A 16,847-nucleotide genomic window follows, 5' to 3' on the forward strand; every position below is an offset into this window, starting at 1 on the left:
CCTTGCATAAAATCACATCAATTGCTCCCTCTCTGCTTCCTTCATGTTTCCCTCCCACACCTTGTTCCCACGCCTCTGCTTCCAGGAGATAGTTCACCTGCTACACGTTCCTACCCAAAGAAATAAATAACCATGGAAGAACACACATCCATTTCTGGAGGTGATGAATATGTTTAGTACCTTCGTTATAGTGATGGTATTACAGGGGAGTGCATAGGAGAAAATTCATCAAGATGTATACAATCAATGTGTGCAATTTGTTGTAAAAAGAGGGAGACAGACAACATAAAGGTAATGCAGCAAATGTTAACAGCTGATGAATCTCACTTAACAACTGATGAGTTGATCAATAGATCAAGATGCTTTGTGCTGTGCTTGAATTCGTCCGCCCACCACCCCCACGCGTTTCAAATTGTATCAAAATGAAGAGGCCTAGAAGCTGTGAAGAAAGCATTTGTGCATTCCTACTTAGCCATGCACAATGTAACTCTGTCAACTGAGAGAAGAGGCAGAGCTGAAATAAAAACAAAGCTATTTATTTGGGGTCTCAGAATTGCAGTTTGGGAAAGACACATTTGGGCAGCAACCAAAGTAGTGCCTCTACCCTCCCCACCCCCATCCAGGGAATAAAAGGAAAAGGTTTTTGAAGACAAAAGGGAATGCCTGTATATGTCGTTTACCAAGAATTCTGATGACCAGGATTGGTGTTGGTGGAGGAAACTAAACTTGGTGTCTAAGGCTATCACTAAGCAGGGTCTCTTACTATAGCAAGCTGCAGGTGTTTGGGCCGAGTCCCTGGAAGAGTTGCAGTTTGGCCCGGTTCCAACATTTGTGGTTCTCCTACCGGTGAGGATGTGCATAAGGCCCATCTCCTTACTGGCCTCTGGCTCCATTTGAAAACCTGTTGACATAAGTGACTATTTCATTTCACCTTTCACAATGTAATATATTGAAGATGATAATATTAAGAAGCCAAAAGTGAAGCTTGGGCTCATGTCTGTGTTGTGTTTCAAGCAGGCAACCCAAACCCTAAAGCCCTTAATGCAGTGGCTGGCACACAGTAGGACCTCAATATATGGTTCTAAGATATAGGGGGGGGGTGGCTACCAAGCAACCATTTCACATTCTCTGGGCTCCCCGGAGACTCTCACTGGAGATTCTGGGGTGGTGGGTTGTGCTTGAGACTCCCCTTGCCCAGCAAGAAGCAGGCGTAGGTCTCAGGCCAGGCCAATAGGATGCTCCCTCCTTGGAACGGGAACCTCCAACAGCTGGAGCTCCTTCCACCTGAGTGGTGGCACCCTAACCACTCTGTCCTTGCCAGGCGACTATTCCCAAGGGTCTCTCTTTCTGGAGCTACCTTGCTTTCAACCCAGTCCTCCAGGCCCCCCTTGGACTCTGGGAATGCCCATTATCCTTCCAGCTTATTTTCTTTTCCCTAAGCTAATCAAAATCATCTTCTCTGGCTTATGGCACTGACAAATGGAGAAAAGGGGACTCTGAATCCCCTGAGCAAGAGGGCGTGCTCTGACCTGTGACAGGAGGGCTGAAAACCAGGGGGCTTTTGAGGGCAGGATGCAAGTCCTTTAAGTGGACTTCATCTTCTTTGCTCAAATGGCATCTCCTCATGGGGCCACCCTCAAGGATCCTACTTCAAAAATACAAACTCCACCTGTCTCCTTGATCCCTGGGGATCATATTGAGATGGAGGAGTGGGGGTGGGGTTTACAGCAACCAGATTTCAGAGCTTGGCTGACAGCATTCTTCCCTGGAGGAGCAACCAAGTAGGGATGGTAGCCAGGGGCTCTGACCATCTGCCGAGCTGAGCTGGTGGCCCAGTCTGGTTGGGGATTTAGGTCCACAGCAAATAAGCCATACACATCTTGGAGCCTGTTCAATACTCATGCCTTGGCAGGGAATCAGGCTCAAAGCCCTGACTAATATTCCCACTTGCCAGAACAGGAAGCCTAACCAGATTACCGGGGAAGCTGCACAGACAATCCTACAGCCCCATATATATAGTAGGAGTTGCACAGAGAGCCCAGCCAGTGGTTTTGCCAATCTACAGAGCTGAGTCACTTGTCTGTGGGGTCAGGGAACTTGGTGGGGAGTGCTTCCTGATTCCAGTACCCATCCAGCCAGTCATACCAGTCTTGGAGAGCCTGTTCTACCACTACACCCAGGCAAAGTAGTTAATTCAAAGCCTGTGTACTGCAGAATATAGCCCAGTCCCACATCACTAGGACACCTAATCAGAGAACCTTGAGAAGCCGTGTAACCCCTCCCACATTGTGCTCCAGGCCAGGAACCAGCTTAGCAAGGTGGAGAGGAGAAGGATATGTGGTTGGAGAGGCCTGGAAATTTTTTTAATGGTTTATCCTAGTAATTTTAACAGCTTTTTAAAAATATTTATTTATTTATTTATTTTTAAATGCTTATTTTGAGAGAGAGTGAGCAGGGGAGGGGCAGAGAGAGAGAGAGGGTGAGAGAGAATCCTGAGCAGGCTTCACATGGAGCCCAACACAGGCCTTGATCCCACAACGGTGAGATCATCACCTGAGCAGAAATCAAGGGTTGGAAACGTAAACAACTGAGCCACCCAGGCTACCCTGCTGGTGTTATTTTTAAATCATGGCTTAGAATTATCATATTTCCTCTTTGGGTGAACTATCATCTTTTTTTTTTTTTTTAAAGCATAGGCTTTGTTATTTATTTTTTTAAGTTTATTTATTTTGACAGAGAGAGATAGAGAGCAGGCAAGGGAGGGGCAGAGAGAGAGGGAGACACAGAATCCCAAGCAGGTTGCAGGCCATGAGCGCACTGGAGCTCACAAACTGTGAGATCATGACCTGAGTCGAAACCAAGAGTTGTAAGGTTAACTGACCCACCTAGGTGCTCCTGGGTGAACTATCACCTTATGTGTTTTTCTGGTTTACCTTTGGGGCTGTTGGGTTTTCTTCTTCATTTATGGGAACCATTCATATATTAAAGAAGTGATCACTTTTACCTGTGGTTTGAGTCATGAGCTCTTCCCTCCATCCACTTACCCCTGCCAACTTGCTGGTGACCTCGGTGTATATTTCCAGATGAATTAATGTTTTGGTTTCATGAGTTCTACATTTTGCGTCATAATACAAAGACTTTTCCCTTTCCTTGATTATAATTATCTACTTAAAAAATGTAAATAACCATCTGGAATTTGTTTTAGTATAAGAGGTTAAGAATCAATGACATTGAGTGCTTGCTGTCAACCAAAAATTGTGCTATCTTTCTACGATAAGGAATGCCAATTGAAACATGGCTGCCCAATTTAACGACTGCATTTTCTAGTCCCTTTGACCTACATGTATAGACATGTAGTCTGTAATCAACTACAGAATATAAGTGGAGGTGATGTGTGTCACCTACAGGTCAAGACCTGTAAGAGGCTCTCTGTTCCATCTGCCATCTAGACACACAACAGAGGAGTCTATTTAAATTGTGACACCATATGTTGGCAGGAATCTGGGTCCCTGAACCACCATGATCAGGATAGCTACTCACTGATGAGGAACATCCACTGTGACTGGTACATGGGTGACAAATATACTTCCACTGGGATAAGCCACTAAAATGTTGGAACCTATTATTAAAGTGGCTAGTATGGCTTTACCAATAAGGCACCCAATGAAGAGATAGCTGACCCTGACCGCTCATGTCTGAGCGCACTTCGTTGTATTCAGTGAGTACTCTGCCAACTTCCAGTGAAAGGGAAGTGTTAGTTACACAGCATTTGTAAAGGCTCTGGAAGGGAGGTAGTTTAACTTTCAGAGTTAACCACATATTAAAGTGAGAATTCTATTTATTGCTCCTGGGTCATCCACATCACTAGACCATACGTGGCAGAATCTGAAAGCAAAAAGCAGAGGTGTATCAAACCAATCCAGGCTTATTTTAATCGAACTGTCAATGTTAATAATTCATTTAAAATAAGACATCCAAATTTAAATTAGGTGGCATACCAAGACAACAGTGGAAATCCAGTTTTTGGCTGCTGGAGATAGAGTTAACAATCACACAGGCAAATTAATAATGACCTATACTCAACAAAATGGGCTTCATTTGTAAATGTGAATGGATAAGCAAAGATTACATCTGAGGAATACATGCAGAAGGAACAAGATGAGCTGATAAAATATGTACAGTAAACGAACGACAAATATTTGGTGATGAAGCTGAGGTTGAATTTAAAAATATTCAAGCATGACAGTATGTACTTTTTCCTCTCAGCTGTCCACCATCAGCCAGATGTTACAAATGTCTGACTCTTTGAAAAACTACTTTGAAAATCAATCTAGCGCCCTACAACGGTGTTGAACTAGTTTGTGAGTGAGTCCACCATTTTTTCTTGTTGCAATTTGTTCAAAATTCGTTGTGAATCTTTAATGAAATGTTCAATGAAAGGAACACCAAAGAAACTTAAAGTTTTGAAGCCTTTAGCAAACTGGAATTATCAGAAACGAAGTGTGTGACTAGGAAGCCATTGAATTTATCACTACAAAAGGAAGGAAGAAAAGGAACAAATCAAACAAGGAGAGCTCAGTGTACCTGATTTAATTTTGCAATTTTATAATTGTGCTTTGTAATTTCTTAAGTTGGGAAAATAATTTTTTGATGATCTTCAATTTTGGAGAAAAATTTACATTCTGTAATGAATGGAATTAAATGGAAAAGACTTATTATTTTGCAACATCTCCAACTGGTTTGCCAAACATTCAAGATAATCAGAAATAGAGACATCTTATTTGATGAATGTTTTGTAATAAAACATTTGTCAAAGAATGACAATCTCAATGAAATAAAAAAGGACAGTAACGATGAACATATTTTGACTGAAATATTCCAATATTTCCATACACAAAGGCATAATCAATAACGTTCGCAAAGCAGAATTTTTCTGAACTTAACCAGGAATCTCACCATATGTAGAAAGACTATTTTTTCAATACATTATGGGCTACAGAGAAAAGTCTATTGAAGGTGTCAACAAATTTATTAGCGATGAAATGCAAACTTGAAAAACATTACATTATGTACCGACTAAAAATAACAAGAACGTATTTGTAATTAGAGTCCCAGAAGGAGAAGAGACAGACAATGCGACAGAGAAACATTTGAAGAAATAAAGGCTAAAGTATTTCCAAATATGATGGAAAACATCAAGCTACAGGTCTTAAAAGCTCAAGATACCCAAGAAGGCTGAATAGGAAAAACACTACACACAACCACATCATAGTAAAATTGCTGAAAAACAACAATAAAGGAAAAATCTTAAAAACAGCTAGTGAAAAAAGACATATTCCATATGAACAATGTAATGGAAGCTGAATTCTAATCAAGAAGACAATACAATGACACTTAAAGTGCTGAAGAAACCCTGAAGTTCTATATCCAGTTAAATAATTCTTTAAAAAAAAAAACCAAAAACTAAAGAGAAAGCAAAGGCATTGTTTGTTCCATGACCAAAGAAGAAATCACAAGAGAAATGGAAACTTATCTTGAAAAGAAATGTTGAAAAACACCTATCCTATAAAAATTTGTGTATACAGTTAAAATGGTAGTTACAAAGAAATTTATAGTATTAAATGTTTTCTTAAATATTTCAAATCAGTGATTTAACTTACTACCTTTAAGAGCTGGAAAATTAAGAGAAAATTAAACTTAAAGTAGAAAACAAGGAGGAACATGGGGCTCCTGGCTGGCTCAGTTGGTAGAGCATGCAATTTTTGATCTTGGGGTCAAGAACTCAAGTGCAGCATAGGGCAAGGAGCTTACTTAAAAAAAATAAATAAATAAGGAAAACAGACGAGAACAAAAAGAAGAAGCCAGTGAAGTAGCAAACAGAAAGATAATAGAGGAAATCAATAAAGCCAAAAGATGGTTCTTAGAAAAATTTAATAAAATTGAGAATCCCTCTATCAAGAAACAGAAGGTGGAGGACACCCTGGGTGGCTTAGTTGGTTACGCATCCTGATTTTGGCTCAGGTCATGATCCTGGGGTCGTGGGATGGAGCCTTACTTTGGGTTCCATGTTGAATGCGGAGTGTGGAGCCTGCTTGGGATTCTCTCTTTCCCTCTGCCCCTCTCCCCTGCTCGCTCGCTCTCTCTCTCAAAATAAAAATAATTTAAAAAAAATAGAAGGGATATAATACAAATTAGTATCAAGAGTTACACAGGGGACATCACTAGAGACATTAAAATGCTGATAAGAAAATAATCACTTGGTCACTTAATAAAAGGTGGTCATTAAAAATACCAAAACTGATCCAAGAAGAAAATATCTGAATGCCCTTATATTTTTTAAAGAAAGTAAATTTTATTTTATTTACTTATTAAAAATTTTTTAAATGTTTTATTTATTTTTCAGAGAGAGAAAGAGAAAGAGAGAAACAGAGTGTGAGTGGGGGGTGGGCAGGGAGAGAGGGAGACACAGAATCTGAAGCAGGCTTCAGGCTCCTAGCTGTCAACACAGAGTCCCACATGGGGCTCGAACTCACAAACCATGAGATCATGACCTGAGCTGAAGTCAGACCCTTAACCGACTGAGACACCCAGCCACCCCGAAAAAAGTAAATTTTAAATAAGAAACTTTTCTAGGAAAACTCTGTGCCCAGATGATTTCACTGGTGAATTCTACCAAACATTTAAGTAAGAAATTGTATCAACCATATGTCATATATTTCAGAAAATAGAAGAGGAATATTTTCCAGCTCATTTCCTGAAGGCAGCATAACCCTTATATCAAAACCTGAGGAAGACTTTACAAGAAAGGGGAATTGTAGACCAATATCCCTCATGATCATAGGAACAAATGTCATTGACAACATATGAACACCACAAAGACAGCAACATATGAAAATAATATGCCATGACCAAATGTAAGTCATCTTAGGAATGCAAAATGGTGTAATATTAAAAAGTCATTCAACATAAATTGCCACCTTCACAGATTAAAATTAAAAAATGACATGATAATCTTCACAGATGGACAAAAATTATTTGACAAAATTCAATACCCATTCATGGTAAAACATCTCAGCAAACTAGGACTAGAGAGGACCTTCCTCAAACTGATAGAAATAACTATGAAGTATCTCCAGGTAATCATCATATTTAATGATGAAATGTTGAACATTTCCTGTAGAGTTGGGAACAAGGCAGTGAGATGTGGCCTTTAGAATGTTTTCCCACCTTTTACTGGATGTTTTAAGCAGTAAGCCAAGTAAGAGAGAAAGATTATATTGGAAGAAATAAAATAGCCTTTTTGTGACCTTTACAATAATTGCACAGATAAAAACTACTACAGAAACTACAAAGTTCCACACAAACTAATAAATGAACCTAACGAGGTTACACAGATAGGGTAGGTATACCAAAATCCATTGTATTTTTATGTAGTAGTAAAAGCAAAATGGAAAAGGAATTTATTTACAATGCCATAAAGATAAAAATATTTGGAAGTAAATCTACCTAAATCTGTAAGATATTCCTGAGAGAAATTAAGGAAGACATAAATAAATGGAGAGATAAACCATGTTCACAAATTAGAATATTCCAAATGGCTAAGATACCTATTTTCCCCAAATAGATCTGTAGATTCACCATAACCCAATCATGAACCCAGAAGCCTTTCTGGTAAATTGACAAGTGATTTTAAAATGAGTATCTAAATGGGAAGAACCTAGAAGAGCCAAAGCAATTTGGAAAAGAAGAAAAATGCTGGATAAATTATACAACCTGACTTCAAGAATTAATATAAAGCTTCAGTAATCAAGGCACTGTGGCATTGGCTTTAGAACAGAGAAACAGATCAATGCACAGAAACAGAGCCACACACAAATTGTCAATTGATTCTTTGACAGAGGTCCCAAATTAATCCTGTGCTGAAAATGTAGTCTTTTTACTAATGATGCTGGGACAGCTGGATGGATAATTATTATGGGAACATAATGAATTTTATCCACACTTCTCAACAAATATAGATCTATGGATCATAGACCCAAATGTAAAATTAAACTATTAGCCTTGAGAAGAAAACAGGGACGGATTTTTTTGTGATCTTAGAATAGGCAAAGACTTCTTAGGGAGGACACAGAAAACACTAGCCAAAAAGAAAGATAAATTTGATTTCAAAACTTCAAACTTCGGTTTGTCAAAATACACCATTAAGAAAGGGCATACAAAGCTCCACACTGGGAGGATTAATAAGTTGTACTTTTACATAATGATATAGGAAGTATAATGCAATTAATATTCCACTTATATTATAATATATAAAATACTTGAATTCCAGGCATAAACTTCTAACAATGAAACAAAAGGAAAAAATAACTGGAGAGTTATACCTTATGCTTGATTGTATAGACTATAATAAGAATAACACTTCCTAATTTAGTGAAGATATTTTATTTATTTATTTTTTAATGTTTATTCATTTTTGAGAGAGAGAGACACACACAGCAGAGACAGAGCATGAGCAGGGAAGGGGCAGAGAGCAAGGGAGACACAGAATCTGAAACAGGTTCCAGGCTCTGAGCTGTCAGCACAGAGCCCGATGCGGGGCTCGAACTCATGGACCGTGAGATCATGACCTGAGCCAAAGTCGGATGCTTAATCGAATGAGCCACCCAGGCACCCGTAGTAAAGATATTTTAATGTAAGACTAATTAATTTTTCTCAGGATATTTTAAGTAACATTTTTATTTATTTATCTTTATTTTTTTCAATATATGGAGTTTATTGTCAAATAGGTTTCCATACAACACCCAGTGCTTATCCCAAAAGGTGCCCTCCTCAATACCCATCACCCACCCTCCCCTCCCTCCCACCCCCCATCAACCCTCAGTTTTAAGTAACATTTTTAAATGGGATTTCCAAGACAAGGAAACATGCCTTTGTTTTTAGTTTATTGACTATTTCAAATAGTGTGTTTTTTACCAGGTTGGATTGTGGCAAGAAGGAATTGATTTGTTAGTGGATGTTCAAACAAACCTTCAAAAAAAGGTTAAGAATACTGGAATAAAAATTAGGCCATGAGCAGCCCCAGATACCATAACAAGAAACGTAATCTTAAAAAATGTCCTGAAGATGTATGCTTTAGCTGCAGATAAAACACCCACCCCTATTACTGTTGAAACTGCACTTTGTAACACTGCGTAGCCTAGCAGATACAATGCCTCAATTATTTTTTGGTTTACTGAGGGCTTAGAACTGGAAAAAAATGCGTAAGAAATGTGTGCAGAAAAATCAAAAGAAAACCCTATACAAGTGACAAGATTAATCATGGATATGGAATCAAGATTGACATTCCAGAATGCCATGAACCCTGTTACTCCCACAATCACAGAAGCAATAGCAAAAGTTACCCACAAGGAACACCGTGGATGAGGAATGAACAATAAGGAAACAATGAACATAGCTGAGGATGCAACAATGACATTTTGAACAGTGTTTTCTAATATTGCGGCATACTGATCAAAATATATGAATGCCGGGTTGTACACCCTTAGGGGAATTTCACACTTTTCGGCTATGCTTCGTAACTGGAATAACATCATCTTCTTACTGGTTGAAGAAGAAACACCAATGGTCTGAACGAAGCCCCAGGAAGCAATGATTTCATGTGAAGATGAAATATCACACATAAAAAGTGGAAAATTTGTTAAAAAACTGGGCAAACTGTTTATAAAAGTATTCTTGTCATTTACATCTTGCCCACTATTTTCCATATATTGCACATACTCTCGTAACCAAAACTCTGTAATATTTTTATCTACATAGTCACTGTTTTCCAAATCTGCCAGACATTTTTCCAGTTTTTGCCTAGCATATTTATCCCAGTAGTCAAGAGTTTCAGTAACAATAACCATAACCCTTGGGCCATAATCCGAAAAATAGTCTTCTTCTACTTTAAAAAATGGTGTGATGTAGGAATCGTCACTTGCCAAATTTCGAAGGTCTAACCCTTCCTGCACTTGGAAACACCCATATATACTACTAATGATGTACAAAATGTATAGAAGCACTACAAAAAACTTGGACTCAATGCTTGTGAGAAAAGGGCCTAAATAGTCTCTGAAGAACAAATTCATTGGATGGACATCAGTTTCTTGTTCATCTGGGAGAGAATCACATGGGACAAAGCAGGACTTTTTAAATGAAGAACAGTTTTGGTCAGGAGTTTCTGGCTTTTTCAACCAGCGTAGACAGACTACTTCTCTTTTACCATCCAGGGCCATAAATGCTCCCAAACAGGTGATGTTATAAAAATAACCAAAGAGCAGGGTTGTTCCTGTATAAGTGCAAAAGTATTGTACGGACCCGAAAGAGGTCATAATCCCTATATAGAAGGCCAGGACGTTGGTGATAGTGGTGATGGTAATGGACACTGCCACTTTGGAATAGACACTGGACAGCCGCTGTTTGATGTTATCCATGAGGCTGGTCTTCTGCCAGGCAGAAATCATAAACATGTCATCAACCCCAACACCTGTTAAATAAACAAAGAAAAAATTTGCATACATATTAATATCTATGAAAAATTAAACACATAAACTCGAACCATCTTCTTTTTCCATCTCTTAGATCTTATTTATCTTGCCTGATCTGTGCTTTGATACTACTACTTTCTCTGGTTGCTTCTGAATCCACAACAGAATCCACCCCTTCCTCTGTAATAACTCTGTGCTTTATTCATACTCTTATTATTTGTACATAGCACAGGATACTCTACTCCTACTCTTCATTTAGGGTGTTGTAATGATGAGTCAGGAAACATGTTGTAGGTGTTAGTCGAAGCAGGATTAGCATTGTATCTTTGATTCTACTGGATGACTTGAAAGACCATTTTCTCTCGTAAACCATCTTAATGAATGCACAAACACACGAAGCCAACATTCTGTTGCTTAAAATATAAACTGGACTTATCTATTCTACAGTTAGCATCTAACCAGCAATGTTGGCACCTCTCTCAAGATTTCTACTAGAGTTGACACTACTTTCACTCATGTATATCTTTGTTCCCATGTATATTGATGCAAACTCAATAAAATAAATAAGGAAATAACCTGCAATAAAATGCTGATCTAATTTCAATTTGGGGGGATCTTGTGCATGGATTACATGGGAGGGTACTGGGAATTGCAACTTTGCCTCTGATGTTTTACAGGTATGATGAAGAAGATAGAAGAATCTGTATTGACACATCTAAACATTCTGTCATAAACTGCATCCTGACATCCCATGGCTTACCAGCTTTGAGGATTTCACTTGGGCTCAGCAGCACTAAAGGGAAGAATCAGAAGTACTAGGGACCAAGAATGAACTCTTGATATGTATTAGGTATTGAAAAACTTGTTTGTGATTTATAAAAACTTATTCAGAAATTGTCCTTGAACACTTCTTGAGTTGCTTAAATCTCACACACACACACACACACTCCTATGTACACACGGAGTATTCAGTGCTGGTTTATATTAAATCAATTATATACACTTTAACTATAGTTGATTATGGCTGTGGGGAATCCTGAGTGGCTAAGCATGGGTGTGTACTAGGTAGGTGTGTCCTGAAGAGTTAAATAAGCTGACAACCAGCAAACAGCTTTTCCACTGTCTCCCCATGGAAACTAAATACTATTCCTTCCAAGTTCCTTACTTTCTAAAATGTAGAATGGATAAAGAAGATGTGGTCTATATATACAGTGGAATACTACTTGGCAATGAGAACAGATGAAATCTGGCCATTTGCAGCAACGTGGATGGAACTGGAGGGTATTATGCGAAGTGAAGTAAGTCAGGCAGAGAAGGACAGATACCATATGTTTTCACTCATATGTGGATCCTGAGTAACTTCACAGAAGACCACGGGGGAGGGGGGAGGGGAAAAAAGTTACAGAGAGGGAGGGAGGCAAACCATAAGAGACTCTTAAATACTGAGAACAAACTGAAGGTTGATGGGGGGGTGGGGAGGGGGGAAAGCGGGTGATGGGCATTGAGGAGAGCACCTGTTGGAATAAGCACGGGGTGTTGTATGGAAACCAATTTGACAATAATTTATATTTAACAAAAAATAAATAACTGGTGTCTCTTTAAATTAAAAAAATAAAATATAATATAAACACCTTTGTTTTTCATGCTTATTGTCAAATAAATTCTGGAAGTACAAGAAAATGCAGAGAAAAAGTGTAAACAACAGTAATTCCACCCTGCATTTTTATGTATATCCATCCAGAATTTGCTCTATACAAATATGCACATATAACTATCTCTCTATTTCAAACACCTGGTTTCAATACCAGCATTTTCATTTAACATTATATATCTACCTCCTTTTGAAGACTGGATATGATTCAAAAGTATTAATGTGCTGTGTTTGAGTTGACCAATCCCATGTTGATATGGAATTAGGTTTTCAAAACTTTTCCGTTCTAAATAATGCTGAAGTGAACATACTCGTTCTGCTCTTTGAGTACTTGTCTAATTGTTAAGACAAATTTCTAAAAATGGAATTGTTAAGCCAAAGATATTTGCTGTTTGATGTTTAACTCTTTTGCTGCAAAATTGGATATAAAAAAGTGTGTAACAATTTATAATTTTCTCCCAGCAGAATGAGTATTCATTTATATACAACCTTCCTCATATCTCCAATCTTGCTAATATTTATTAATTTAATAAGAAGACAAGGTATCTCACTTTTGGTTTAATTTGCATCCATTCATTAATTAAGAAAAATTAGTTTTTCCCTCTACTTCCAGTGAGGGATGTGTGTGTGTGTGTGTTTGTATGTATGTGTGAACTGCCTGTTCATGTTTCTTGTCTGTGTTTTTCCATCTGGGGTACTAGATTTTTCTGCCTCTAAACACACACACTTCAATTTGATTTTCTTCTCTCCTGTCACCTCATTTTGGATCTGTGGAGCCACCTGAATATAATTATTTTGCTTAATCTAACATAAATTCCTTCCCTTAACTACACCATACCCCCACATACACAATGTGTAGCTTCACATTTGGTTTTACTCATCTAGAATAAGAAATGGTGAATTTGCAACTATGATCACAAATGGCACCCCAATGTACATCAGGCCAAAGCCACTCACCACTGCCAAGGCAGCAGAAATCACTCCCAAGGTTGCAGCCCACATTTTGTTTCGTACACAGTCACACCTGTACATTTGGAAGGAAAAATCATGGAATTTGTGGTGGTAGCTTCCACACTGAAATTCCATCAGTTTATAACATTCTCTACTTGGACATCTGTTCAGAAAGCTCTTGAGCAATCATTCCCATACCTGTCTGCTGAAGACCTTTAATTCCCAGGCACTGTCCCAGACCAAGTGGGAAAAAGGGCAGAGGGAACAGAAAAGCTGTGAATCAGCACTTTTACCAAACTTCCTGAGCAATTCTTCTGCAGCTGGGCAAGCACAAATTCACTCACCACCAGTTCAGAGCCATAAAGATATACCAAATACTTCAGATGGTTAATTACACCCTGATCTTCAAAGGGTGTCAATGGAATACAACAGCAAAGGGAGGGCAAGCTCTAGCAGAGAAATTATCCATATTCAGTGCTCTTTTCACCCACCCTTGACTCCAAGTAGCCATAGATGCAATTCTAAACAGCTTTTGTATTTCCAAACCAGTTCAATATGTATTGTGATTTAAAAAATGTATGAAAGTCTCCTCCTAAAATGTTTTCAGGATTCTTGTCTACTGGTGAAGAGGGCTCTAGGAAAGTTGCTAATTACAAAAGAATTAGAAATGTAGTCCATTAAAAAAAGAAAAGTTTATTTATGGGGCGCCTGGGTGGCTCAGTCAGTTAAACAACTGATTTTGGCTCAGGTCATGATCTCATGGTTTGTGGGTTTGAGTCCCATGTTCAGCTCTGTGCTGATGGTTTGGAGCTGGGAGCCTGCTTTGGACTTGTCTCCCCTCTCTCTGCCCCGCCCCTGTTCATTCTCTCTCTCTCTCTAAAAAATAAGAGAATGTTTAAAAAATGTTAAGTTTACTTATTTATTTTTGAGAGAGAGCACAAGTGGGGGAGAGGCAGAGAGAGAGAGAGAGAGAGAGACTACCAAGCAGGCTCCACACTACCAGTACAGAGCCTGATGTGGGGCTTGAACCCACAATGAGATCGTGACCTGAGCCAAAGTCACACTTAACCATCTGAGCCACCCAGGCTCCCCTCTAGTCCATTTTTAATAACACAGCCTGTGCCTTTTTCTTTGCTGGACCAACAAAAATGGGAATATATAGGCAGCATTTTAAAGTATGGATTCAGCACTTTAGCTACCCAATAACCACAATATTACATTTGAAAATATTGACAACCACCTCGGGTTTTATATTTTGCTTTTTTTAAAACTGCTTCAAAACAAATGACTGATACTTGTCTCTAGATATTTTTAGGAGAGAGAAACTAAGTTTGGATTGAAGACTAGGAGAGTCAACTATGGAAATAGAAGCACTGATTCCCATACAGCAACATGACCATGACCTTAGGCAAGACAACAGTAAAATAGCTAAACTTTCTTATTATGCAAAAAAATTTCTACACCATGGTTTTATTTATTTTTTTCAACACACCAGTGCTATGAGTTAAACTCTGGGCCCCAAGCCAACCACATGTGCAAAATTCCAGAGCAAAAGTAAAATTCCTTGTTAGAATAAAATTTGATTATAATGAATACTTTCTTAAAACAACAATGTTGGCAAGAGATAAACGTGCCCTCACATATAAAGGGAGACCTATAAGACTCATGACTGATCTCTCTATTGAAACTTGGCAGGCCAGAAAGAATTGGCACGAGATCTTCAGTGTGCTAAACAGAAAAAATATGCAGCCGAGAATCCTTTATCCAGCAAGTCTGTCATTTAGAATAGGAGAAATAAAGGTCTTCCCAAACAAAAACTGAAGGAATTTGTCACCACTAAACCAGCCCTACAAGAGATCCTAAGGGGGATCCTGTGAGACAAAGTACCAGAGACATCAATACAAGCATAAAACATGCAGACATCACAATGACTCTAAACCCGTATCTTTCTATAATAACACTGAATGTAAATGGATTAAATGCACCAACCAAAAGACATAGGGTATCAGAATGGATAAAAAAAACAAGACCCATCTATTTGCTGTCTACAAGAGACTCATTTTAGACCTGAGGACACCTTTAGATTGAGAGTGAGGGGATGGAGAACTATTTATCATGCTACTGGAAGCCAAAAGAGAGCTGGAGTAGCCATACTTATATAAGACAAACTAGACTTTAAATTAAAGGCTGTAAAAAGAGATGAAGAAGGGCATTATCTAATAATTACGGTGTCTACCCATCAGGAAGAGCTAACAATTATAAATGTCTATGCGCCGAATACCGGAACCCCCAAATATATACAACAATTACTCATAAACATAAGCAACCTTATTGATAAGAATGTGGAAATTGCAGGAGACTTTAACACTCCACTTACAGAAACGGATAGATCATCTAGACACATGGTCAATAAAGAAACAAGGGCCCTGAATCATACACTGGATCAGATGGACTTGACAGATATATTTAGAACTCTGCATCCCAAACAACAGAATATACCTTCTTCTCGAGTGCACGTGGAACATTCTCAAAGATAGATCATATACTGGGTCACAAAACAGCCCTTCATAAGTATGCAAGAATTGAAATTATACCATGCATACTTTCAGACCACAATGCTATGAAGCTTGAAATCAACCACAGGAAAAAGTCTGGAAAACTTCCAAAAGCATGGAGGTTAAAGAACACCCTACTAAAGAATGACTGGGTCAACCAGGCAATTAGAGAAGAAAGTAAAAAATATATGGAAACAAACGAAAATGAAAATACAACAATCCAAACCCTTTGGGATGCAGTGAAGGCAGTCCTGAGAGGAAAATACATTGCAATCCAGGCCTATCTCAAGAAACAAGAAAAATCCCAAATACAAAATCTAACAGCACACCTAAAGGAAATAGGAGAACAGCAAAGGCAGCTTAAACCCAGCAGAAGAAGAGAAATAAAGATCAGAGCAGAAATAATATAGAATCTAAAAAAACTGTAGAACAGATCAACGTAACCAAGAGTTGATTTTTTGAAAAAAATGAACAAAATTGACAAACCTCTAACCAGGCTTCTAAAAAGAAAAGGGAGATGACCCAGATAAAATCATGAATGAAAACGGAATTATTACAACCAATCCCTCAGAGATACAAACAATTATCAGGGAATACTATGAAAAATTATATGCCAACAAATTGGACAACCTGGAAGAAAAGGACAAATTCCTCAACACCCACACTCCAGGCTTCCCAGAGTCCAGGCTTCCCAGGGGAGTTCTACCAGACGTTTAAAGCAGAGATAATACTTATCCTTCTCAAGCTATTCCAAGAAATAGAAAGGGAAGGAAAACTTCCAGACTCATTCTATGAAACCAGTATTACTTTGATTCCTAAACCAGACAGAGACCCAGTAAAAAAAGAGAACTGCAGGCCAATAACCCTGATGAATATGGATGCAAAATTCTCAATAAGATACTAGCAAATCAAATTCAACGGCATATAAAAAGAATTGTTCACCATGATCAAGTGCAATTCATTCCTGGGATGCAGGGCTGGTTCAACATTCGCAAATCAATCAACGTGATACATCACATTAATAAAAGAAAAGATAAGAACCATAAGATCCTGTCAATCGATGCAGAAAAGGTCTTTGACAACATCCAGCACCCTTTCTTAATAAAAACCCTTGTGAAAGTCGGGATAGAAGGAACATACTTACACATCATAAAAGCCATTTAT

The 16,847-nt window shown here is 38.4% G+C and overlaps 1 protein-coding gene across 1 annotated transcript; it reads right to left on the bottom strand.

Moving 5' to 3' along the window:
* Positions 1-9,017: 9,017 nt before the first annotated feature.
* Positions 9,018-13,684, bottom strand: LOC113598030 (patched domain-containing protein 3-like). Its single transcript, XM_053206116.1, is given in 2 exon segments — positions 9,018-10,527; positions 13,061-13,684. Coding segments are annotated over 2 exon segments (1,713 nt in total). The 5' UTR covers positions 13,264-13,684.
* Positions 13,685-16,847: the final 3,163 nt, after the last annotated feature.

This window comes from Acinonyx jubatus, chromosome D3, assembly GCF_027475565.1.
Source record: "Acinonyx jubatus isolate Ajub_Pintada_27869175 chromosome D3, VMU_Ajub_asm_v1.0, whole genome shotgun sequence".
NCBI lineage: Eukaryota > Metazoa > Chordata > Mammalia > Carnivora > Felidae > Acinonyx > Acinonyx jubatus.